The sequence below is a fragment of the Peromyscus californicus genome, unplaced genomic scaffold, assembly GCF_007827085.1.
Source record: "Peromyscus californicus insignis strain IS unplaced genomic scaffold, ASM782708v3 Scaffold_13__1_contigs__length_99412109, whole genome shotgun sequence".
NCBI classification, from domain to species: domain Eukaryota; kingdom Metazoa; phylum Chordata; class Mammalia; order Rodentia; family Cricetidae; genus Peromyscus; species Peromyscus californicus.
This window is the reverse complement of record NW_026294424.1, coordinates 3,809,960-3,834,417: the sequence shown is the minus strand read 5'-3', so window position 1 is coordinate 3,834,417 and position 24,458 is coordinate 3,809,960. Positions and strand designations below refer to the sequence as shown.

Here is a 24,458-nt window from a genome sequence, read left to right as displayed (position 1 = left end):
ACAGCGTGGCTTTGCTTTGTTCAATTGCTGTCTTTATCTCTTCTCTTGGATGACCTCCATGGTTTTATTGATTGAGGTTGTTTCAGACTTACGTATTTTCCTAGCATAGCACTTTGTTCAAAATAAATTAATTGTGGGAGAGTCATGGGATATGGAGAACATTTTGTAGAGGAGATTTGAGATGAGATCAAAGAGTTGGGTAGTGATATTTAGGGCCTTTGACCCCAGGACAGCAGTAGACCTTGCTCTTCACACTGGAGCCTTCAGAGGAGCCTGGGCCTGCACCTGACCTCTTTCTATCTATTCAGGCTGAATGCAGAGGCCTCCACGCTGTTCTATGTACATCCTCTTCAGGAACCCTGAAGGAGACCACAGCTTTCCACTTTGATATCAGGGTTCCTAGCCCAGCATCAGAGCCACCAAATTTAGATTGTTTGCCTTTCACCTAACATTTATGTGGTGACTGTAGAGACCCTTGTGATTTTTTTTGTTGTGAATTACCTTGTAGAGTCAGGAAATGCCACTAAGGTTGGAGTTATGGGATCTTTAATAACAAAGTATTTGCATTTCCTCCTTAGGACAACATTTCAAGACAAAAAACTCAGTAGCATCGAACATTCCTTGACACATGGAATCCCTGGAATAGTGGGATATGCGATCGGCCTTGACTGTGCACCAGGATGTACAGGGCAGGGGAGCCAGGGAAGCGGCAGCCTGGCCCTGCGCCCCCTCGAGTGCGGAGCGTGGAAGTGGCCCGAGGCAGAGCTGGCTACGGCTTCACCCTGTCAGGACAGGCACCCTGTGTGCTCAGCTGTGTCATGAGGGGCAGCCCTGCGGATTTCGTGGGCCTCCGGGCTGGAGACCAGATACTTGCCATCAATGAGATCAATGTGAAGAAAGCCTCACATGAAGATGTGGTGAAACTAATTGGAAAATGCTCTGGAGTTCTGCACATGGTGATCTGTGAGGGCACCAGTCATGTGGAGTCCTGTTCCAGCGATGAAGAAGGCGGCCTGTATGAGGGCAAAGGCTGGCTGAGGCCTAAACTTGATTCTAAGGCCTTGGGTATAAACAGAGCAGAGAGGGTTGTGGAAGAGGTGCAGTCTGGTGGGATTTTCAACATGATTTTTGAAAGCCCAAGTCTCTGTGCCAGTGGCCCTGAGCCCCTGAAGCTGAAGCAGAGGTCTCTGTCCGAGTCAGCTGCTTTGCGGCTTGACGTTGGCCAGGACAGTCTCTGTGCTCCACATCCCAGCATGCTCTCCAAGGAAGAGATATCGAAAGTTATCAATGACGATTCTGTATTCACTGTGGGGCTGGACAGTCATGACGACTTTGGATTAGATGCAAGTATTTTAAATGTTGCCATGGTCGTGGGCTATTTGGGCTCCATCGAGCTCCCTTCCACAAGTTCCAACCTGGAGCATGACAGTTTACAGGCCATTCGTGGCTGTATGCGCCGCCTGCGGGCTGAGCAGAAGATCCATTCACTAGTGACCATGAAGGTCATGCATGACTGTGTGCAGCTGGTCACTGACAGGGCTGGTGTGGTGGCAGAGTACCCTGCTGAGAAGCTGGCATTCAGTGCAGTGTGCCCAGATGACAGGCGGTTCTTCGGGCTGGTGACCATGCAGACCAGTGATGATGGAGGCCTGGTGCAGGAGGATGAAGGTGCCCTAAGGACATCCTGCCATGTGTTCATGGTGGACCCAGACTTGTTTCATCACAAGATTCACCAGGGCATCGCACGGAGGTTTGGGTTTGCATGCACAGCCGACCCAGACACGAGCGGCTGCTTGGAATTCCCAGCGTCTTCCCTCCCTGTGCTTCAGTTCATCTCTGTCCTCTACCGAGACATGGGTGAGCTGATTGAGGGCGTGCGGGCCCGTGCCTTTCTGGACGGGGATGCGGATGCCCACCAGAATAACAGCACCAGCAGCAACAGCGACAGCGGCATTGGCAATTTCAACCAGGAAGAGAAGAGCAACAGGGTGCTTGTAGTTGACCTGGGCGGGAACTCAAGCAGGCACGGCCAGGGCAATAGCCCAGGCTGGGAAGGTGTGAGTGGGAGGGGCTCACAGCCTTGGGGTGCACCCTGGAATGGAGCCTTCTGCCACGACGCAGAGGTGGGCTCCCCGTTGGAAACCAGCCCCCACACTGACAGGTTCTGGGACTTAACAAAGCATTCGGGGCCTGCCTCTCACCTAGAGGTCCCTCCAGCCTCCTTGAGGAGTTCTGTCCCCCCTTCCAAGAGGGGTGCCACAGGTTCCAGCTGTGGTTTCAACCAGAGGTGGCTCCCGGTCCATGTGCTACAAGAGTGGCAGTGCGGACATGCCAGTGACCAGGAGTCTTACACAGACTCTACTGATGGGTGGTCCAGTGTCAACTGCGGCACACTGCCCCCTCCCATGAGTAAGATTCCTGCAGACCGATACCGGGTGGAGGGCAGCTTTGCTCAGGCCCCGCTGAGTACCCAGAAGAGAGACTGGTCCAGGAAGGCTTTTGGAATGCAAAACATTTTTGGGCCCCATCGAAATGTTCGAAAGACCAAAGAGGACAAAAAGGTAAGTTGGAGGGATTTCGGGAGGAATGGCTTCGCTCTAACATGGCCAGTTGCCGCTCACAGCCCTGGCTTACTCCTAGTGGCCTTGTGGCCTCTGCAAACTGTCACAGCAGATCTGCTCTGCCCTGCACTGAGGCTTTTGTCCTGCTCCGAAACCTCTCCGCTGGTCTGGACCCTGGCCTTAGGCTGTTCTCTGACTGGTTCTGTCAGGACATCTGTGCTGGACAGGTAGTAACCGTGAGAAGGTGATTTCTCCCAGCTTTGGTAGGACGACCCCCCCCCCCCCCCCCACACACACACACACTGCTCTGGCTCCTGGCCACGATGGTTGTGTGTGGCTCCTTTGAAGCCCATTTCTGATCCCAAGTTGTCATTGCAGTGTGTGAAGTGAGAGGCTTAGAGGAGCACAGGGGGCCGGCTCACTTTGGGACCTCCCTGGCAAGTTCCTGGGCTGGCTTAACTTCCTTGCCTGCAGCTGATGGGGCCTTGTGAGCATCACTGCCTCAGAGAACCTGATCTGTCAATGGTCAGTGTCCCTTGGGGACCTTTGGTTTCCTGCGGGATCTAAGTTTGGAACGTAAGAGAAGACAGTCTGAAGGTGGTGCTGCTGATTGAGATGAGGGTGTGCTGGCCACATCGCGGCTCAGTCAGCACTTACCTCCTTGTTTCTGGGAAGCTGTTCTCAGAGACGCTTGTCGTTACAGGCACCTTTTCTGTGTTGGTGCATACTTTGGTTTTAGTAGTGGAAAATGTCTCCCAAACCCTCTGAAAGCTGGCCAGGGCATGGGGTAAAGCAAAGGCTGTGACTGTCACATTGTGGGATTTTGTCTCAGAGCTGTAGTGATTTTTCTTATGACTTATATCCAGTGCTCTTCCCCCCAGATGGTCATAGGTAACATCGGTGTAGCTAAGTGCAGATTTGAAGCGAACACACAAAGTTGTACTTGTACTGGTTTTCAGCCTAGTTCTTTTTCCCTTTCTAAGGAGAAATCAAATCTTAGCAGGTTGTTCGAGCAGGAGATTTTGTAAATGAGTGCTGTGGATTCCCAGCTTGGTAAGTGCAGCCCAGACAGCAAAGAGGGGGAGGTGTGTCATCTTCAGGAAGGAAGGAGAACACTGGGGCGTTCCCAAAGCAGTGCCTTCTTGGGCAGAGGAAGCATGGGGCTCTAGAGATAGTCATATGGGGAATGTCCCATCCCTGAGCATGCTCAGTTAAGGAGTGCATTCCTGAGCATGCTCAGTTTAATATTATGGAGTGCATGCTTAGAAGATTCATGCCTCTGAGCATGATCAGTTTATGCCCTAAAATTTTAGCTGAAAATAAAGGATAGAACTATGCTGGGCTTGGGGTTTGTCAGAAACGGAGGGGAGGCCAGAGAGCTGAACTGCCTGGAAATGAGAGGAACAGAAGAGGCTGGAAAGGGAGGGGGCAGTGCTGGAGGGCGTGGATAGCCAGTGGTCAGGTCTCACAGCACTCCTGATTCTTGACAGCTGTGACTTAAGTTCATCATCTGCTGGGAGGCAGCTAGGCCAGCCAGGATCTGGTGGGGACACAGAACACAGCGCTGCGATGTGATCAGGGAGCCTCAGTGTGTGTGAGGGCAACTCAGGAAGGGCCTGAAGCTACTGACTTAACAGGAGACAAGGTGGTGAATAAGAAAGGGGTGTGTGTGTGGCTTAGAAAAGTCAAGGAAGAGACCAGACACTGAGGAGGCCCTGCAGGGTGAGAGTCTTGTGAGGAGCAACAGATGGTGGATCCCTTAATGACAGGAACGACTTGTGGGTGGCAGTGGGGCGCAGCTGCTGAACTGTAGTGGCTATCCCCGTGAGAAATGAGCTGGAGAGATGGCTCAGCCGTTAAAGGCTAGTCACAACAAAAATATAAGAGAAATCTTGTCAGGGTTATTGCATGCAGATCTCCCCCCACCACTTGGAGGAGATAGACACTTTAACCTGACTGTCCCCTCCAGTGCCTCTGGCAGCCCTGGATGTCAGCCTGTGGGCAGGGGCAGAGTGATCTGCAAGGTCCAAGGTGCAAGAGCAGGAGCTGGCCATGAAGGGTGGCTTGGTGCCTGACGCCTGGCATGACACCCCTGCCTGGCCACACAGTATCCCTGGCACCCTCTGTCCAGTACCAGACAGAGCAGCCCAGTGTCCCTGGAAGGCAGGCTTCCTAGTGAGAGTGCCCTTTCCCCTCGAGGAGTCCCAGAGTTCTTGTTTATCTGCTGTGGCTGTTAATTGGCCTCCTTCATCAGAGTGTAGGGGGTGTGTTCTTTGTTATGCACCCATGAAGTGTCTTCCTGGTTAGCTTCATGCCTGGCTCATGATGGAACAGAGATGTCACATCTTAGATGCCTGAGACAGTCAGTTCTCCAGCCTTAGCCTTCTCTTCCTTCTCAGATGGGAACTGTGGCTTTCTAGGTCTTTCCTGAGCTTGTAGCCAGCCCTATGGCAGCTTTCTAGATTCCTAGGGATATGTCGTAGCTTTCCTCACCCTTCTCTCCCCACCCACCCCTGGGGTCTACTTCTGTAGCTTTTCCTTTTGAGTAAGCCTTGGCCAGAGCTCCTTTGAGGAGATCCCTGTGACCAGGAGCAACTGAGGCTGGGCAGTCCTGCAAGCAGTGGGTACAAGTGCATTTTAGCCAGTACGGCAGTTGTCTCCTGTCCCTGTCCTGGTAAGAATGAAGTGGACAGACAGCGAAGAGTACACATTGGAGGTACTTTGTTGTCAATTTGGGACTGACCTTAAATGAGGTAAAACAGCCTGCCACACGGGATTTAAATAAAACAAGTTTGAACTGTGGCGAGCAGCAGGCGGCTAGCCAAGAGCTGAGGAGGGTTGCAGCTCAAAGCTCCCGAGGGCCCTGGGATGCCAGTAAGGAGCCATCCCTTCCAGAGCAGGTCTGCAGCTCTGCCTGCAGGTCTCTGAAGTGGTGGGTGGTCTCACTGTCTGGAAGCCTGAACAAATTCTTGCCTGTATCTGATCCATGAAGTCTCAGAGACCCAGGCAGGATCAAGCCCCTCAGTCTGCAGCTACCCATCCAGTCCTCTGAAGAGCCCTGACTTCATCTCTTCTTCCTCCATTGAGTTCTAATGCACCCTCTTGCTGAAGCCCTGATTTATAGGACATCGGCTGGGCCTTGATAGGATCCAGCCTAGTAGGGGAGGGGAAGAACCCTGAAGCCACCCGAAGTTGCTAGAAGTTCAGGTTAGGTCGAGGGTCTGCCTGTGAGGACACTTGTTAAAATGTTTCAGGCAGTCCAGGTGGCTGCCTGTCACTTCCTTCCTTACTTCCTCTAGAAGGGGTTGCTGTTCCATTGGCCACTGCTGCAACACTAACGCTTTAAACTGGACGTGAGCCTGCCAGCTGACACAGGCCTGTCAGGAAACTCAGGGATCAGACACCCTAACGCCAGGACTGCCGCTGCCCAAGGCTTCTGCCGGGGGCGTTCTTTCAGAACTTCCCCATCCTCACTCAGCTGCTGGACTCCGGTGAACAGCTAGGGACCATGCAAGGATGGTGATGCTCCCTGAGAGTGGACGCCTGCCATCTCTGCCTGCTGAAACACCAGGGAGGGTAGTTGAAAGGACCCAGGGCGTCAGGTGGTTGGAGCTGAGAGGTCCTTACTTTGTTTGGGCTTCCAGGATGGCCAAGCAAACCTCCCTTCTCTTTGGTCTCAGGAGGCAGAGAAATGTTTTCACTGGTGTGCAGTGTGTGGATAGGACTGCCCTGGGCCATGAGATGTCCGAGAGTCACCTTGGGGCCTGAGGGTGTATACCTGCGTGGATGTGTTGAGGCCCATGCCAGGGCTGTGTGGGCCGAAGGTGGAGGTGTGTTCTCCCACAGACCTGGGTGGTCAGGCTGGCTCCTCTTGAGGCCAGCCTTGAGTGGAGTCATGGTCCTCTCCGTATGTCCTCACAGAGTCATCCTGTGTGTGTTCTGATCTCCTGTGTCCTGTCATATTACATTAGAGCGTACCCAGTGAGCTCGTGTGATTGGTACCTCTGTAAAGGTGCTGTCTTTAAAAGTGTAGGCATGTGCTGAGGTTCTAGGTTTAGGATTCAACATGTGGATGTTGGGGAGCACAGACCGGCCTGTGATAGGTAGTGTCCTCCTGGGATTGATGGGGGCCATGTTTGTCTCCTGCAGTAACCAGTGCCAGAGTTGTGAATGATAGCACCGAATATGCCCAGTGGGAACATGAGAGTAATGTTGGGAGAAGGGGGTCAGCACAGGGACAGGATGGCTCACGACAGACGGTGGTCTCACCCTATGCTGATGTCATGATAGGTAGGGTCTCTCGATCTGAAGTATTAAATCAGCAATTACATGACTGTCCCTGCCAGTCCACCGAGCTGTGAGGGATAGGCATGAAACATACCACGCAGGGACTCAGACATAATGTGGTAGGCTATCACAGACAGACTGAAAAATCACCTGACTACTTGTAAATGGATTGAATTTGCATTAGACATCATTTGGGCTTAGGAATCAAACGGAATTTTTTTTTTTTTTTTTTTTTTTTTTTTTTTTTTGAGACAGGGTTTCTCTGTGTAGCCCTGGCTGTCCTGGAGCTCCCTTTGTAGACCAGGCTGGCCTTAAATTCACAGAGATCCGCCTGCCTCTGCCTCCTGAGTGCTGGGATTAAAGTCAAACTGAATTCTGTGCAATGTGGGTTCCTTTGCAAGTTAACCTTCTTGCTTGCCTGAATCCGTGGATGTGTTAGTTGGAGTTGGAGGTAGAGCTTGAGTCACTGGGATTCAGGGGGGGTTTCAAGAAGTGTGCAGTCGGTCAGCCATGAGGAAGGACAGTGTGTGACTAATGAGGGACTCCTCGTGCCAAGGGAAAACAGGTCACAGAAATGCACATTTAAAGCCCTTTCTTGTGTAAAGGTTTCTATGTCCTCAAGCCGTTGTTAACTGTCCACATGGATTTTTTTAGCTTTTAAATTAATTGTGTATGTGCACACAGGTGGCCCTGCACATGTGTGTTGTATGTGGTGGTCAGAAGACAACATCTGAGAGTTGGTTGTCTTCTTTCACTGTGGGTTCTAGGCTTGAACTCAGCTTATTAGGCTTGTGCAGTGATTTTACCTGCTGAACCGTCTGGCCAGCTCAAGTGTGCACATGCTTAATGCAACAGATGATAGCGCAGGCCCGTAACCCAGTTACTCTTAGGCTGAGACAAGAGGGTAGCCTGTTCAAGTCCCGTTTAGGCTCCAGAGTTCAAGGCCAGCCTAGAACTTACTTACAGCCAGTGTAGTAAGGTTCTGTCAGAAAGGAAAAGAGGGTTGAGGATGTGGTGCATTGGTGGGATGCCTGCCTAGTGTGTGAGGCCCTGCATTCAGTTTCCACTTCAACCCTTCACCTCCCACACACAGATCAACAAAAGAATTTCAGCAAGCACACTGGTAATAACCATTACCTTAGGGGCCAGTGAGAGCCAGGGAGGGTATATGACACCTTTCTTTTTGTGTCCGTTTTTTATGATGGAAATGTGAACTTAGTGACTAAAAAAGTTTCCCTCGAGAAAAAAGGCATTATTTTAGATAGTTTAAATTTTTATTTTATTTATTACTATCATCATCATCATCATCATTAATGTACACACACATGCACACATGTATGCCATGGCATGCATTTGGAGGTCACAGGACAATTTTTGGAGTTGATTCTCTCCTACCAAAAACTGGGGGATTGAGCTCAGATCATCAAGTATGCTTGCTAACAGCTTTTACTACTAAGCCATCTTGCTGCCCCTAAAGATTCTTTTAAAAAGAACAAAGCCAGCTGTAACCAGCACTCAGGATATGGAGGCAGGAGGACCAGGAGTTCGAGGCCATATAGTGAGGCTAGTCTGGGCTACATGAAACCTTGACTCCAAAACAACAAAATCATGAGATAGTGAGGCATGGAGTTGGAAACTGTAATTCCTCCTTCATGTGGCCCAACAATGACGGGCTTACCAGAGACCAAGCCCTGAGAGCTCTGTATTCAACAAACAGATTTGGGTAGTTTTTCCCTGTGTGAGAGGAAGTTTCAAAATAGATGTAAATATTTTCTCCTGGTACTTTCAACAAAGACCACACCTGAAAAAGGCCCCGCGGTGTCACCTCCCTGAGCAGGATATCTGTGACCATCACCTGTGTAAACTGAGACTCTTAGAGCTGTCTTGCCCTCCAGTACCCACCCCAAGTCTTTGATGGATGAGGCAGCCAGTGGTCCCGTGTGTGTACTGGCTTCTTGGAGATGTGTGCCCTGTGTAGCCCCGCCCCCATGAATGCATCAGAGATCCTTGCAGTGCCAGCCTTCCAGGACCGTGTCTGACCTTTGGATGGTGCTGCTGGGAGGGTTGGTGGACCTGGGGTTGCAGAGGAGCCCCTGGAGGTGGAGGGATGCACATGGGTGTGCCTGCTGCCTTTTCCCTTGTCTGCTGGAACAGTCCCAGCTGAGCGAGTGGCTTCCCAAACATGGGCATCTGCTGCCCTTCCACTGTGTGCAGATGCTTTGCAAGAGTCTGCGCTTGTTTATAGTAGCCCAGTACAATGTCAAAGCCTTCCCTGTGATGTTATGTGTAGCTGCAGCTTGATCACCTTTCTACTGTATTAATGTTCCAGTGTGTAAATGTGTCACACATAGCTGTTATAGTCCTATCTTTCTTAGATTTATTATCTTTAGCTCATGAATATTTCGCCTGTGTGTATGTCTGTGAACCACATGTGTGCTTGGTGCCCACAGAGGTCCTAAGAGGGTACTGGATTCCCAAGAACTGGGGTTATAGGCAGTTGTGAACTGCCTTATGTGGGTCTTGGGAACTGAACTTGAGTCATCTGGAGGAGCAGCATACAGTCCTAGCTGAACCAGCTCCCCAGCCCTCTGTTACATCACTATTAATGCCAGGTGGGCATTCTTGCCGTGTCTAGGTGTGGTTGGTGGCTGTTGGGCCTCTTGACTCTGGTTCCCTAGCACTTGTAGCTGTGGCTCACTGTGGCTTATGCTTACATTCTCTTGATTATTTAGGTTGTGCTTTCTCCTTGCTGGTGCATTGCTCACACCTCTTGTTTGCTCACACACTGTTTCTGCTAGGTAGTCTCTTCTGGGAGGGCAGGACTGTAGATGCTGACTTACTTGCTCTGTGATGATAGTAAGACCACACATTTACAGACACATGTGCATGCACACACACCCCAGCCTGTGGCTTGATTCCTTTCACTTCTTCATGTGTTTTTGGATGCCTAGAAGTTCCTGGCTTTCCTTTAGCCAAATGTATAATCTCTGTCTTAAATAGTAAAATTCTGCTACCTTACGATCAGATATTCTTCTCTCCCACAATTTTTTTTTAGAGTTAACTTTTTAATACATGTGTGTAAGTGTGCATATGTGTGTGTATTGTATATACTATATGCATGTGTATGTACGTGTGTATGTAGAAATCAGAGGCTGATGCTGGGCTGTCTTTAATAAGCTTCTCTACTGTATGTTTTTGAGAAAGGGTTTCTCACTGAACCCGAGGCTTGTTCTTCAGCTAGATTGGCTGGCCAGTAGGCCCCTGGTATCCTTCTGTTTGCTAGGAGTCCAAGCACACACCCAGCTTATATTTTTTAAAGATTTATTTTATTATGTTAAATTATGTGTATGTATTTGTGGGGGGGGGGATGTGCATATGAATGCAGGTACCTGCAGAGGCCAGAGGCAATATATGCCTGGATCTGGAGTTCAGAGTGATTGTGAGCATTAGGGATCCAAACCCAGGTCCTCATGCTTACACAGCAAGCACTTTGTCCACTGAACCATCTCCCTGGCCCCAGAGATAACTTTGTGAATAGAATCTGGTAGGGTGAAGGTTCTTGTGGAGGACATCATTCTAGCTGAGTTTATCCTCTCATCTATATCAGTAATACCCCATCATAGATGGCACATCCCCCTTTTTGTCTTAATAAAAATGAAAGGTTTAACTTTAACATAGTAAAATTACATACAACAAAAAAAGTTATCAAGTAAGAATTACATTTACAATATTTAGTCCATTTGTATTTAGAAAATTTAGAGAAAATACTCCATTATCTATCTTATCTTAGTGACTTCCAAGTTTTATACCTAATTTACTTTCTATCATAATTAAGGAAAACTGCAACTATAATGATCTAGTCTTCATTTTTATCAAAGACCCCAGAAGGATATAATATTACCTGACAACAGAGACATTTGGCTGCCTGGATAGTCACCTGAAGTTCCTCTGCTACATTGGGGCATCCATCTTCAGCCTACAGGCCTGGAGTATCTGGCAGACTCTTCTATGAAGCAGGAATCTTGAAGGACTGTCCTACTTTGTTTTGGCAAAGTTCAGCAGTCACTTTCCTGTGGGTCTTGCATGTCCAGTTTATACAGCATACTGTCCCCAATAAAGGCAAAGCAGTTTCTTGCCCAAATGGCTAGCCTTACCACATTGAAAGAAATTCTGTATGGAGTTTCTTCAATGTCCATCATCCTTTTATGAAGTAAATTGATGCTTTGAAGAACAGATGTGCCTCATTGTCATGAAAAACCTTAGGTTATTAAACATCTTAGATGCCATATTCTATAGGTCTTTGAAGTAAGTGTTTGAAAATCATCTATCTGTAAAATATACGTTTGACCTTGAAAACATACCTAATGTGACTACAAGTTTGATTTTTATAGATTAACTACTAACCTCATTTCTTAATTATACATTGCTTTTTAAAATGAGCTACATAAGCACAATACCCCAAACAAGAGTAGAAACAAATATATAGTATAACAAAAATAACTTTAAATTTATATCAATATACCAAAATCCATGCCAGTGCAAAAACATCTGAGATTAATAGTTGTCTTTTTATCCTGTATTCCCCTAAATTATAACAAACATCCATAACCCACCAAATAGCCAAAGACCACCCACCCCATCTCTTGGGAATGTGGGCATCATTTTCTCTAGACTGCTTCTTATTGTCTGTGGGTGAAGGCATCTTTTAGGGGTCCCTGAGAAAATAAGATAATTGCCAAGTCCTGGGAAGACCAGCAGTAACCTCATTGATATATACCACCTGTCAAGATTCAGGAGGTCTTCCCTGATCAAACCTAATCCATAACAATCCTGAAGGAATCCACAACTTCTTGTCTCCTGTGGAAACAAAAGCAAGACCTCTTCTCCAAAGCAATGCATCTTTGAAGTTCCATTTTACAAATACTGTTTTTTTTTTTTTTTGGTTTTTCGAGACAGGGTTTCTCTGTGTAGTTTTGCGCCTTTCCTGGAACTTACTTTGTAGACCAGGCTGGCCTCAAACTCACAGAGATCCGCCTGCCTCTGCCTCCCGAGTGCTGGGATTAAAGGCGTGCGCCACCACCGCCCGGCCAAATACTGTTTTTTACTTCCATTTTAAAGTTAAGGCATTCCTAAAGTATATAGACTGGTTTATTTAAAAAAATCTCTCTTTCAATTCCAGGTCTCTTAGCAGCTGTCCTTTGCTTACCAGCAATCAAAAAATTCAGAATCAATACAGCAACATACAGGATCTAGACTCCCTGTGTATTTCCCAACTTATGTAGCTTTTTTCTTTTATATTACTTTTACTCTCTCTTTAAAGACTTTATTACTTTTTAAACTATTTATTTCTTTTCTTTCTTAAGCCTATGCCATTGTTAAATACACTGGAACCTGTTTAGAAGTTCTTTTCTGTCTGGACCTATTTTACTGCGTATCTCTAGTGTTTATTGACCATGTGAGCAGACTTTAAGCTTCTAAGCTACAGCTGGATCGTCTGCATGGCTCTATAAGCTGGCTCCACCTGCTTCTAGGTTTGTGAGAGCCAAGCCTGAAGCTGGCAGCCCGGTCAGAGGTGTGCTTGACCAGGAACTGCATTCAACCTCCCAACTCTAGAATGCCAGTGTTGTGCACTGTGGCAGATTTTTTTACTAATTTTTTTTGTTTCTATTTAGTGTGAAAAAGGCTGTTTAAGTGCTCTGCTATAGTGCAGAGTTAAAGGAGCCGTATCCATTTTTTTTTCAGCTTTCTTTTTTTTTTTTTTTTTGAGCCCCACAATGGGTGCCAAAATGTAGGGCTGTAGATGTATCCAACCTTCCCATCAAACAATAAACACAGAACCAATGCAAAGAAGAAAGCCAAGAGGTCAGAGCCAAGAGCCAAAACCTTACCCTTCCTCCTGCAGTGGTCCTACCTCTCCGAACCAGAGCTACCCCTGTGTTAAAGTCTTTATATAGAGTTCCTGTCCTGCCTTCTCATTGGTTGTAAACCCAACCACATGACCGCCTCCTCACAGCCTGTCTGTATAGGCCTCCAGGTTTTCCATGATTGGTATTAAGATTAAAGGCATGTGTATCCAATAATGGCTATATCCCTGAACACACAGAGACTTACCCAGCTCTGTCTACTAAGTGCTGGAATTACAAGCGTACGCTACCACTGCCCTGCTTTCCTATGGCTTGCTAATAGCTCTGACCCCCGGGCAACTTTATTTATTAACATACAAATAACATTTTAATACAAATAAAATATCACCATATAGGGCTTTTTTTTTTTTTTTTTTTTGTTACTCTTTACTCTTTGGGATGCCTGCCACCCTGCTCCCAAATAAATACATAGAGTCTTATTTTTACTTATAAATGCCTGGCCTTAGCTTTGCTTGTTTCTAGCCAGCTTTTCTTAGCTAAATTATCTCATCTATCTTTTGCCTCTGGGTTTTTATCTTTCTCTATTTCTGTATACCTTTCTTTACTTCTTGCCCCTGGTTTGCTGTGTAGCTGGATGGCTGGCCCTTGGAGTCCTCCTCTTCTTCTCCTTTGGCACCTCGATCTCCTCTTCCCAGATTCCTTCTCCTATTTATTCTCTCTGCCTACAGCCTTGCCTACCCTTTCTCCTGCCTAACTATTGGCCATTCAGCTCTTTATCAGACCAATCAGTTGTTTTAGGCAGGTAAAGTAACACAGCTTCATAGAGTTAAACAAATGCAGCATAAAAGAATGCAATACATCTTTGCATCATTAAACAAATATTCCACATAGTCAACTAGTATTCCACAACAGGCATGCTCTGATGTGTATGGGTCTGTTCCTTGGCAATTTGTTTTTCTGTTGTCAGTTTATTGTAGGTTTATGATGTTTCTGTGTCTCCAGGGCAAGACTCTATATGTATGCCTGTTCTTGCTTTGTCAGTACCCCAACAACAGGATTCTAACAGGAATTCAGATGGGACAGTTCTTGTGATTTGTTTGTTTGTTTGTTTGTTTGTTTGTTTTTGCCAAGAATTTGGCTGCATTTTCCTGTCTTGTGAAAACTTGAGTAGGGTTAAGTTTGAAGATGATGGACTGATCTCTGTTTGGCAGAGGAGAGTCACGGCAGGATGGTATTCAGGCTGGTGCTGAAGAAGCAACTGTAAGTGGTAAGGAGATCAGCATCACTGTAGAGAAGCTTCCTGTGTTGTACTGGGACAAGAGGAAGGCTATCCCAAGGGTAGGACCTCACCCATGAGGTAGGAGGCCTCATCCTGTAGAGAAACAAATTCATTTAAAGGAATGAAACTTAATCTGAAAAGGTTCCCTGCTCCTCAGGGGCAACTACCTAGGAGAGTATGTCCTCAAGGTCTGCATATGGCGTGGTCGGTCCTAGGAGCCTGGTTACACCTTGAGCTGGCAGCAGAGCTTAGCAGCATTGCAAGCATTGTGGACATGGTACTGCTTTTAAAGACAAAGATGCAAGGATCCTGAAGAGCAGCTGAGGCCAGGCACCCCTGTGGCAGAGTTGTAGTCCCTGTGGAGAGGCCATTGTGTGGAGCTGTGAAGGTGAGACCTCAGTTGCAGTGGAGACCCCAGAGTATTGGAGATGTCAAGACCATAGGGCGTCTGCATCCTGTGGATGCAGGGAGAGCTGCAGTTGTCAGATAGAGCCAGCCTTAGAGAGAAGCTGCAGGTACTGTAGCTGGCAGAACTCAAGGGCTCAGGGCTACTCCAGCCTTTAGAGCCAGATGATTACATTCTAAGTTCCAGATGCTGGACAAGAAGGTGTAGGGTTTGGTATCATCTGATGGATTTTAGTTTTATTTTGGTGTGACTGTCCTGTTCCCTGGTTCTTCCCTTTTAGAATAAAATATATTTATACTGTGCTATTATATGTTCAACGTATATAACTTGTTTTTTATTTTAAGGCACTCACAGTTAGACGGGATTTTTTTTATTTTGTTTTGTTTTGTTTTGTTTTTTGAGACATGGTTTCTCTGTGAAACAGTTCTGGCTGTCCTGGAACTCACTCTGTAGACCAGGCTGGCCTCAAACTCACAGAGATCCGCCTGCCTCTGCCTCCCGAGTGCTGGGATTAAAGGCGCGCGCCACCACCGCCCAGCTTTAGATGGGATTTTAAAGTGTTGGAATTTTTAAAGACTGTGGAGACATTTTTAAATGATTTATTTTTATTTTATATGCATTGGTGTTTTGCCTGCATGTATGTCTATATGAGGGTGTCAGGTCCCCTGGAACTGGAGCTCCAGACAGTTACAAGCTGCCATGTGGTTGCTGGGAATTGAACACAGGTCCTCTGGAAGAGCAGCCAGTGCTCTTAACCGTTGAATCATCTCTCCAGTCTGACTATGGATACTTTTAAAGTTGTGCTGTGCTTATATTATGAAAGAAATATGAGTCTTTGGGGACAGGATGTGGAAGAATATGGCTTAAAGAGATGTGTCTGTGTGTCAAATTGACAAGGGGTGGGGATTTAAGACAGTATGTATGTATGTGTGTGGAGAAGTGCACATATATACTGCAGCGTGTGTGTGGAGGTCAGAACAATTTGCCTGCCAGGAGTTGGTTCTCTTCACCCCCCATGTGGGTTCAGGGGTCAAGTTCAGGTGGTCAGGCTTGGCAGCAAGTGTCTTTACCCACTGAGCCATCCCACCACCTTGTTTTTTTCCCCAGCAGTTTTGGCAATTACCTTCCTAAGAGTCTTTAATAAGGCTTATTGTTTCATTAGAGTCATTCCTAGCTGTTTTATGCAATTTTGTTGCTATTATTAATGGTACCATCATGAATTATAAATGCCACCTCTGGTGATACATGAAAAGTACAGTTGGTTCTTGGCCTTTTTTACAGCTCTCTGAGTTTGGAAAGTTCCTATTCTTCCTTTGTTAATACGGATCCTCCAATGGGTGTTCTAGTTTAGCTTTTCTTTCTGAATATTCTGCATCCATCGGATTGTGTGGGCTTCCTCCTCTTCATTAGATTTTCAAATGTTAGACCACATCTGCATTCCCAAGATAACCCAGCTCAGCACAATGAGCTTTTCATATGCTAGTGGATTTGGTTTGCTAATATTTTTGTCGAATTTTTAAATCTGTTTTTGTGAGACTCTTCTGTAATTTTTGCTTTTTCTCATTGTTTTTGGTTTTGGTAGCAATTTTTTTTGTCTTATAAAATAAATTATATTCTATCAAATTAATAGTGTGTTTCTCCCTCTCTTCCTTCTCTTTTTCCTCCCTTTTTGTATTAACCTCCATCCCTATTTTAGTGCTAGGAATGAACCCAGGGCCTTGCATGTGCTCGGCAAGGGTTCCATAGCTTAGTAACATCTCTGGCTCTGGGGTCTTTTATTAAACACCAACAGAGCAATCAAGCCATACCAGCGACACAGCTTGTCTGAGTCAGCACTCTCTGTTACAGAAACGTTTCCACTTCTGTATTGGAGGTAGCTAGTTGGATTTCTTTCCCAATTTAATTTGAGATGCTTCTGTTAGCATAAGGAGTGATATCCGAAGGCATCTACAGATGTGGTCCATCCATGTAGTAGGAGGAGAGGTGAGTCCTGGGCTCCTGGAAGGCCTTTCACTGTGCCTTGTTTTGTTTTCAAGGCTGTGCGGGTTGTCTCCTTAGTCCCCTTTCTTCCTTCTTGTGTGGCAGTTCATACTTGGTTTTCTTCTGTAAAGGTCCTTGGCCTTGCCTGACAGGTATTTGGCCCTTAGATATTTGCTAACTGATGTAATTTGCCATCGTATTTAAATATGCTTTCCTGTGTAGTTGTCCATTCCTTTCTTGAGTAGAAGACCCGGATTTTCCTACTTCTCAGAAAGGTGATTCACAGCGTCCAGTAGTAGTTTCTTAAGCAGTGTGAGCATGAAGTGCACGGTAGGGCTGAAGGGAGGCCTCATTTGGTGAAGTGATTCAGATCCCTAAAATTCAGTCCAAGCATTGACAGGATGGGCATGGAGATAGCGAGATCCTTAGGGCTTGTTGGCCAGTCAGCCTAGCCAGCTTGGTGAAGTTCCAGGCCAGTGACAGACCCTGTCTGTCTCAGTTAGGGTTTCCATTGCTGTGATAAGATACCATGATCAAAAGTAACTTGAGGAGGAAAGAGTTTATTCCAGCTTATAACACTCAGCTTCTTCATACAGTGCAATTCTGCCCCGAAAAGGAAAGAAATTCTGACATGTACTGCAATACGAATGAGCCTTGAGGGCATTATGGCCAATGAGAGAAGCTAGTCACCAAAAGATAAGGACGTACAGATTCTGCTTACATAAGGTCTCAGAGTGACCATTATCAGACAGAAAAGGCAGACATGGGGACAGTTCCCCTGTGGGATGGTGAGAAAGTTCTGGCTGTGGAAGGAGGTGATGGCTGCCAACACTGGTGGTGGTGAATTTTGTGTTGCTGAATGCTGATGTCTGAAGACTGTCTTCCAGTGTGCCCTCTCTGAGTGGTGTAGGGCCAGCTCCATGAACTAGTAAGTGTATTGAGGTGACTTATAAACCATTGGTGAGGGGTTATTACAGGACTGTGACATCTTTAGGCAGCTGTATTACTGAAAAGCCTATTCCAGCATGAGTGAGGACTCAGGAAAGCTACATCCTGGGAGCTCCTCACGTAACAGCCCACCGCTTCCACAACTGGGGTGTCCGAGGCTTTGTGAGTCCTTCTGACTCTCTAAGCTCTCCAAGCCAGCTGACCTGCCTGCTTGCCTGCACTCTGTCGCTCTCCACCCCCCCCTTTTCTAAAATGTGTATGTGTATGTCGTGTGTGTGTAGGTGCCAATGGAGGCCAGAAGAGGGTGTCATATTCCCTGGAACCAGAGGTAGAGGTTGTGATTCACCTTTTGTGGGTGATGGGATCCAGACTCGCGTCCTCTGGAAGAGCAGCAAATGCTCCTGACTTCTGGGCCATCTCTCCAGATCATAAGCCTGGTTCTATCAGCTTTGAAATCATGTACATTTTGTTAGCTTCCTAAGTCTTCTGAGTCCCTCTCCTCCTTCTGGGAGGGGATGTTTGAATTGGGAAGAAATAGCAACCCAACGCTGTCATTTCCTGGAGGAAGAAACACAAGCTCTTGCTGGAATGATCTTCAGACACTGGTTAGGGCGTCTTTAGCTTCTTAAAGCGATTATAAGAAGACAGGAGCGCACAGGAGTGATGAAGACAGCCTTCACATTGAATTAGTCTTCACATACTTCTGCTTTTTAGCCGTCAGTATCAATCCGCCCCTGAGACAGGCTGTCTGTGTGCGGTTTGGGAAAGCAGGGCGGGCCTTATCATCTAGGGTACACAGTTGCTAACTAGCAGCAGATAGCTAAAGAACCTGGGAGGACTCTTGCAGTTTTGCATATTTTGTGGTAAGTATTTCAATTAAAATGTACCAAACAATGACTTCAATTGAATCTCTCACTGTGTTGCTGGGCTTGGCCTTTCCTTCAGTGTAGCACAAAGGATAGAACTGATGATCTCTTCCCAGGAGGGTAGCCTAACACATCTTTTTCTTTTTTTTAGAGCTCAAAATTGGGGCGCGGAGTTGCCCTGGCCCAGACTTCGCAGCGCACCTCAGCTCGAAGATCCTTTGGAAGGTCTAGGAGGTTCAGCATCACGCGCTCCCTCGATGATCTTGAGGTAGGTGGATTGGACTTGCTGGCCACTGTGTGCTGTGGCCAGTCTTTCCCCTCTGTTCCCCTCCAAGGCTTTGTACCTACCCTCCTGGGAGCCCAGTGAACTCTCCCCGTCAGCAGGAGCTTCCAGAGCATGTTGCTGGACTTTTCCTATCCCTCAGAATGCCTGAGTCACCTGGACCCCCACACTGGGGAGCCTGATCAGACAGGAGTATGTTTAATCCTGTGGGACAATTGAGGTAGGACCTAAAACCTGGTCAGCCAGATCAAAGGCCATTTTTTTTTTTCGAGACAGGGTTTCTCTGTGTAGCTTTGCGCCTTTCCTGGAACTCATTTGGTAGCCCAGGCTGGCCTCGAACTCACAGAAATCAGCCTGGCTCTGCCTCCCGAGTGCTGGGATTAAAGGTGTGCACCACCACCGCCCGACTCCCCCCCCCCCCCCCCCCCCCCCCCCCCCCCCCCCCCCGAGACAGGGTTTCTCTGAGTAGCTTTGGTGCCTGTCCTGGATCTCGCTCTGTAGATCAGGCTGGCCTCGAACTCACAGAGACCCACCTGGCTCTGTCTCCTGAGTGCTGGGATTAAAGTTGTGTGCCACTACTACCCGGCTACTCAAAGGCCATTTTAAGAATAGATTTTATTCTTCTGGGAAGTTTTAGGTTTCTAGAAAACTAGAGCAGAGAGGAAGTAGAGATCCTGATGGTGATGCCCCACTTGTCACCATGTGAGGGTTGAGTCCTTGTTATAGCCAGTGCTCACTGTGGGGGCATTGCTGTTAAAGACAGTGCAGCAACATTGAAGGGGCATTGAAGGGGCATCTCCTCTGCATGTGGGCACATGTGCCATGCCATGCCATACTAGCCCACACAGCACATACAGGCCATTGACAGCACCCCCAAGGTCCCCTGTGCTCTCTGTCCCCTCCCTGAGCCATTAGCACCCACAGATCACGTTGCTGGCTTTACTCGTTTATGAATTCTGACAGACACAGTTGTCCTCCCTGCCTTGTTCCGCCACTTTTAAAGTGCAGCCCCATTTGCTCTCAAGATTTATGTTGTGGTTTTATGTGGCATGGCGTCATAAACCTGTGGCAGTTAGACTCCTCTGTCTTGATGGACATGCTGGGGAAGATGAAGTGTCTACTAAAGAGGCTGTGTGAGTGTTCTCCTACACATGTTCTGCACACGTGTGGAAGAGCTGAGTGACAGGTGCCCATGGATGTCCCTAGTGTCTGCTTCCACACTTGGCCAGGTGACAGTGATGACTAGCTACAGGGCTGGTCCATGGTGTAGAAGAGAAAAGGCGTGTTAGATGAGAGGCTGTAAGGCAAGGTCTGCCTGGGCCTGGGGACCCTCATGGCATTGCTGGACCTCATGAGAAGGTGGATTATAGCTAGCCTGCCTCCAGGCAGGGCTTCCTGCCAGGGGTCTGTGTCTGTACTTCTGTGAGAGGCCTTAGTGGGTCTGAGCCCTGAGCGTGTATACAGCTTCCTGGTTTATGTTTGAGAAACCACTGTAGAGGTTTGGGCTCTGATCTGCTTCCCTTCCTCTCTAGGAATGTGCTGGGTCTTCCTGCTGGCCAGCAACTGAGTCTTGCTGTTGTCAGCAGTTGGAAGTAAGCATGGGCTGGTGTTCCAAGCCTCTCCCTCCTATCTTCAGACCATCACAACAAGGGGGTTGTCAGAATGGCCTTGAACTCACAGCCTCCTAAGGGCTAGGATTCCAGGCCTGTGTCTTGCTGACATGGCCTCTTTACAGATAGGAAGCCCATTGCAGACCAGCTGTGAAATGCTTCTTGGGTCACATGGCAGTGATGCTGTGGCTTTTCATCACATAGGTAACATCTTATTTAATCTTTCTGAACTTCTCCTAAAGATTTCAAACTGTGGAAGCAACAAACAATCCTGACCACCTGGGGAGCTGGAGCCTGTACTTGACTTGGCTCCTGTGGCAGGTGTGCTCGGAGCTTCCTCCTAGTCTCTGCCTCTGTGGGCTCCACAACCCTTGGGTGCAGCTGACCCTGGTGACCAGGACTGCTGTAGAGTACAGCAGAGTGCTGGGATGTCGCCCGGATGGCTAGATAGTGATCAGCTCTGTTCACTGGAGGCCACGGGTCAGGCAGCTATCTGTGGTCAGCAGGCCGCTGGGACGGAAGCTGTCTCATGGATGCTGTATGGTCCTGCCCCTGTTGCCATGTGCCACTCATCCCTGCACTCTCTGGCTAGTGCCAGAGGTTAGCCCTGTCCTTCTAAGGACTCCGCTGGTGGTCTAGGGATATTCTGTGGTGGATGTAGTCGTGTGGGGCAAGGGTTCATGCTGTCGCTCTCCTCCTGCCGTTCTGAGGCCTCCCTCCCTTCCCCAGCCATCCTTTTTAGCTGAGGTCTTCCAACCACATCACCTGCCCTGCTCACGAACCTTTACATAGTCTTACCTGGGCTTGTTCTCCTCACACATAAATGTGGCCAGGCTACCCTGTCACAATCTGATCCTTTTGGCCATCTGTTTTTGATCCACTTCATCCTGAGCTGACCTGTTTGCTTCGCTGTCTCCTCCGCTGTCCTCCACAGTCACTAGTTACAAGCACTTACCTGGGTGGCCCTAGGTGTGGGTGTCCTGGCTGTGAGTGACATGGAGTCTGCAGCCTGCTCCTCCCTGGGGTGGGTGTATCCATGCTGTCTCATGGACCATTTGGTGCCTGGAAACTGACCATTGTCCCATGTAGAAACTTTATATTCTGGCCCAGCAGCACTAGGAGCTGCTTTTTTGGCAGCAGGAAGTAGCAGTAGGAGCACAGTATGTACAGAAGGAGCTGAGCCATGTTCCCGAGGGAGAGGCAGTCAGCATCTAGAGCCCAGACAAGCCTCCAGGCTGTGGCTTCTCTGTGATTGGTGAGAGGTCTGTGTTAATGACTTATCTCTGCTTGGAAGGGATGACTTCTGACTACTCTGCTGATGGACAGCCCTGAATGCAGGTCTGTCTCTTACCCTCTGGGGTTCCAGTGCTGGACCAAGGCCCATGTACCTGCTGCTTGATGGTATCATGAGCCCTGCCCTGTTGTGCTGGTCCAGGGGCCCAGATTATTTCTGACTGTCCTGTGACAGGGTGAGCATTGATGTTGGCTTGGAACAGCTGCACATGTTCCCAGCATGCTGTCTCCCAGTACTGTGACTCTTTATGTTTCTTTTCAAGTTGCTGGGCAGAAGCAACATAGGAGAGAAAGGATTTATTGGCTCACAGCTCAAGGTTATAGGCCATCATAGCAGGGAAGTCAAAGTGGCAGGCTTGAAGCAGTTGGTTGCGTTGAATCTGCAGTCAGGAAGCAGGGAATGGTGATTGTGCTCATGCTAGTTCTCAGCTGGCTTTCTGAGTTGTATACAGCCCAGGATCCTCTGCAGGAAATGGCCTCACCCATGACTAAGATGGGGTTCCCCAGCTGGGCAGTGGTGGAGCATGCCTTTGATCCCAACAGACACAGCGGATCTCTGAGTTCCAGGCCAGCCTGGTCTACAAAGCGAGTTCCAGAATAGCCAGGGCTACACAGAGAAACCCTGTTTTTTTTTTTAAATGGGGTTCCCCATATCATTTAACACAATCAAGCTAATCTTCCATGGGTATGCCCAGAGGCCCATCTCCTGGGTGATTAGTTGAACACTAGGGAAAAACTAAGCAACTCCTACTGACAACACTTGCTTTGGTGTCATAAGGACCTTCCTAATTGTCTCCTGATAGCTCCCAGCCAGCTGGCACCAGGAACACCTTGCTCTGCCCTCAGTGAGGGGATGTACTGGAATCAAGAGTTCTGTCTTCCCCCTGAGTCTCTGGAGGACTCTGCTCCCTGCCCTCTGGCTGCAGGGGATGGGATCCTACCTATTCCACAGTAGCTTTGATTGTGCTCAGTCCCTCTAGACCTTAGTCTCTTTTCCCTCTTGGTGTGGTTTGGGATTCAGTGCTTTCTTGCTACACCCTCTTCGAAGGTTGCAAAGCTGAGCACGGGCTGGACCATAAAGCAAGTCTCAGAAGAATGAGAAATGGTGCCCAGCCTGTTCCTGCCTCTGTGCAGGCAGACCGGAAACAGCAGCACCTGTCAGCTCAGTGGACTGTGCCTTGCTAACGCAGCTGGGTCAGAGAAGAAGTCCCCGTGGACATTAGGGAGTGTTTGAACTGAATGGTGGTGAAAATATTACCTGTCTAAGCGGGTAGGGTGTGGCAAAAACTGTTGTTATGGATTGAATCTAAAATGCCTCCCATAGGCTCATGTTTTAAATGCTTGGGCCTTAGCTGTTAGCTCTGCTTTGGGAAGCTGTTACAGGCCCATCAGGCAGAACATCAGTTAGGGCCTAGGAGTGACTCTTTGAAGGTTATCCTGCCCGTGGTTGCACCCTTACACTCTCATTCCTGCTTTACCAGCGTGTGAACAGCCTCTGACACTCATTAGGACTGTGAATCTCAGCCACACTGTCCCCAGCATGAGGGGCTGTGATCCTCTGCCCCTGCACCAAGTGATCTTCCTCCCTAAAGTTGTCCTGTGATGCAACATAGCAGTCACACCAAATACTAACTTAATGTTCTTAGGGCTTCTAAGTGTGTGTGTGTGTGTGTGTGTGTGTGTGTGTGTGTGAGAGAGAGAGAGAGAGAGAGAGAGAGAGAGAGAGGGAGGGAGAGGGAGAGGGAGAGAGAGAGGGGGAGAGGGGGAGGGAGAGAGGTGTGTGAGTGTGAGTGTGCGCACATGTGCATGCAGGTGGAGGTCAGAGATTGACATCAGGTGTCTTTCTTGGTCTGTCTTCACTTTATATTTGAAGCGGATTCTCTCACTGAGCTCATGGATTCTGTGAGGCTGGCACCAGTGAGCCTCAGGGATCTGCTTGTCTCCGCCCTCCCCAAACACTGGGGTTGAAGGTGTGTAGCACTATGCCCCAGCCTTCATGTAGGTGCTGTTAATCTGAATTCAGGTCCTCATACTTGTGTGACAGGCCTGTAGAGATGGGCTGTCCCCCCAGCCCCCACAGTGTGCAAACAGGGAAAGTGGAATGTCATCTCAGGTGGGACAAGAGCCATACAACAGGATCACAGGAAGCGGAAGCTGGGCAGTAATCAGATTAAAGCAGTTCATCTAACAGTAGATAAAGGGAGTACTTACTCTCGGCTCGTTTTTATGAAGCCACTGAGGAGAAAGTTTGGGAGATTGGCTAATACTAGATGTAAGAATCCTAAACAAGATATTAGCAATCTGAGTGCAGCAATTTTTATTTTAGAAAAATATTGTTTGGATTTTAAATTTTTAATTCTCTCTCTCTCTCTCTCTCTCTCTCTCTCTCTCTCTCTCTCTCTCTCTGTGTGTGTGTGTGTGTGTGTGTGTGTGTGTGTGTGTGTGTGTATATGTGTGTGTGTGTGTGTAAAACTTACCACATTAACAGAGTAAAGTAGAAAAAAATTACATCAACAGGCAGGAAAGGCATTTGGTAAAATTCGCTACCTATATATAGTGAGACAGAAGTTACCAGTGTAAGAATGGAAAGGAGCCCCTAGGTCCCACAGTTCTCAGACTGGCCTGGTGTGCATTATACTAAGCTTTCCCTTTGAGACAGGGACAAGATACAAATGTCTGCCTTTCCATTTAAAGTTGTACTAGCAGTACAGTTAATACACACAGGAGATAAAAACAATAGAGAAGTGAAATGCTTGCAAAAAAGAAATGAAAATGTTACTGTTCCCAAGTGATTAAAGATTATCACAGAAAATCCCAAGTGATGGCCCAGCTACTCAGTGTAATGAGGAGATTAGCAAGGTTGCTGGATACATGGATACTGTACAACAGTCAGTTATGAACGCAACTAGAAAATGATCTGCAGATTCAGTGCAGTGCATTCTTTTTCAAGTTTAAGTTAACATACTGTTGTATTTATTTATCATGTGATAGAGTACGTGCCTAGGCCTTGGGTTCCATCTCAGCACATACGTGTATACACACACACACACACACACACACACACACACACACACACACAAA

General features: G+C 47.7%; 1 protein-coding gene across 5 annotated transcripts in view; it reads left to right on the top strand.

Moving 5' to 3' along the window:
• The window catches only part of Rgs12 (regulator of G protein signaling 12), a 103,957-nt gene that overhangs the window by 15,624 nt on the left and 63,875 nt on the right, over positions 1-24,458 (top strand). For all 5 annotated transcript variants that reach the window (XM_052736141.1, XM_052736139.1, XM_052736140.1 and 2 more), the window contains exons 2-3: positions 579-2,561; positions 18,343-18,459. In XM_052736141.1, coding sequence (XP_052592101.1) covers positions 681-2,561; positions 18,343-18,459 — 1,998 coding nt within the window. In that variant the 5' untranslated portion in view covers positions 579-680. The remainder of the gene's footprint in view (positions 1-578; positions 2,562-18,342; positions 18,460-24,458) is intronic.